This window comes from Pteropus alecto, unplaced genomic scaffold (genome assembly GCF_000325575.1).
Source record: "Pteropus alecto unplaced genomic scaffold, ASM32557v1 scaffold21, whole genome shotgun sequence".
Classification (NCBI taxonomy): Eukaryota; Metazoa; Chordata; class Mammalia; order Chiroptera; family Pteropodidae; genus Pteropus; species Pteropus alecto.
In genome coordinates, this window is record NW_006436282.1 from 24,127,259 (window position 1) to 24,128,598 (window position 1,340).

The 1,340-nt window shown below is 48.9% G+C and overlaps 1 protein-coding gene and 1 long non-coding RNA gene across 6 annotated transcripts in view; both read left to right on the forward strand.

The window, feature by feature from the left end:
- Positions 1-6: 6 nt before the first annotated feature.
- The window catches only part of BMPER (BMP binding endothelial regulator), a 219,466-nt gene continuing 218,132 nt past the window's right edge, over positions 7-1,340 (forward strand). For 4 of the 5 annotated variants that reach the window (XM_006912119.3, XM_015589542.2, XM_015589540.2 and 1 more), the window contains exon 1: positions 7-279. In XM_006912119.3, coding sequence (XP_006912181.2) covers positions 147-279 — 133 coding nt within the window. In that variant the 5' untranslated portion in view covers positions 7-146. The remainder of the gene's footprint in view (positions 280-1,340) is intronic. The other variant, XM_015589541.2, reaches the window with a different exon arrangement.
- The window catches only part of LOC112479756, a 978-nt gene continuing 389 nt past the window's right edge, over positions 752-1,340 (forward strand). The window contains exon 1 of the long non-coding RNA XR_003046334.1: positions 752-888. This is a non-coding gene — a long non-coding RNA (uncharacterized LOC112479756). The remainder of the gene's footprint in view (positions 889-1,340) is intronic.

Sequence of the window (1,340 nt, forward strand, 5' to 3'; positions counted from 1 at the left end):
CCCCCGCTCCCGGGCGCCCGCCTCCCTCCTTCGCGGACTGTCTCCCGACTCGCCGGCTGAGAGCCCTTTTTGATTGCGAGCGGCCGTAGCGGAGCAGAGGCGGCGGCGCGGGACCTGCAGTCGCCCGGGATTCCCTCCAGGTGACGATGCTCTGGTTCTCCGGCGTCAGGGCTCTGGCTGAGCGTCCCTGCCGGCGCTCGCCTGGGATTACCTGCTGCGTCTTGCTGCTGCTCAATTGCTCGGGGGTCCCCATGTCTCTGGCTTCCTCCTTCTTGACAGGTAGGGGAGGGGGCGGGAGGGACCGGCCCTCCCGGACGCTGGCTTGGTACCTGGGAGAGGAGGCGCTGGCTTGCCCCGGGGATGGGAGGGCGCGGAGCGAGCACCTGGGCGCCTGCCGCTCACCGGCCGGTGGGAATGAAGCGAAGCCCGTGGGGTTAAGGGGGTGGGAAGGCAGTGAGAAGGTTTAGGGGTGGAGGGCTGAGGGGATGTGGACATCCATACAGTGCTAGCAACACTTCTATTTGTATTTGAGAAATTCCTTGATTTATTTTTAATATTTTCCTCGACCTTATTTTGATCTCTTCTCTCCGTATATAATTAAGGGAAAAAATCGCACCGTTTCCCACATATCCTCCTTTCTGACTCTGGAGAGTTCCAACTTATCTTCTGTGCTAGGAATGCTTTTTAAAGCACCCGCTCTCCAGACCGTGGATTTAAAGAAACTATCATATTTTAAAAGGGTAATACTAGCAGGATATAGTAATTATATGTTTTCAGGCAGGTGAAGACCTCAGCTGCTATTCTGCAGGACATACTTTACTGACACCTGGTGCAGAAAAGAAACGATTGAGTCAATTTCTACGAGGAAAGACAATTGTGTTTGAAAAAGTAATTTCAACTCAAGACAATAAGATACACATAAAGGCCCGTTCATGGACACGGTCCTGAATTTTGTTCCAATTTAAAATTTGCCCTAATGAATTTTTTTTTTTTTTTTTTTTGGTTATTCAACTATCTCCATCTGGTCCCAAGGTTTTGTAGTGCTTTTTAAATAATTGTCTGCATATCTCTAGAAGTTCTTTGGCATCTCTCCAGGTTCTGCTATTGGGTAGGAAGAGTGAAGAGAAAATACAAGCTGTCAGATCTCAAGGTGAAAGAGGACTTCCCCAGATTTTAGGGAGGTCTACACTACAGCTATGCAAGCAATGTATGCAGTACTGAAGGAATATCAGGATTAATTCCCTGACTCCTCCCTGGGGATCCTCACAGAAAGACCATTTTATAGTCCAGAATAAGAAAATTAACAGAGAAATATCTTGGAAAAGAAACTTGCTTGTTTA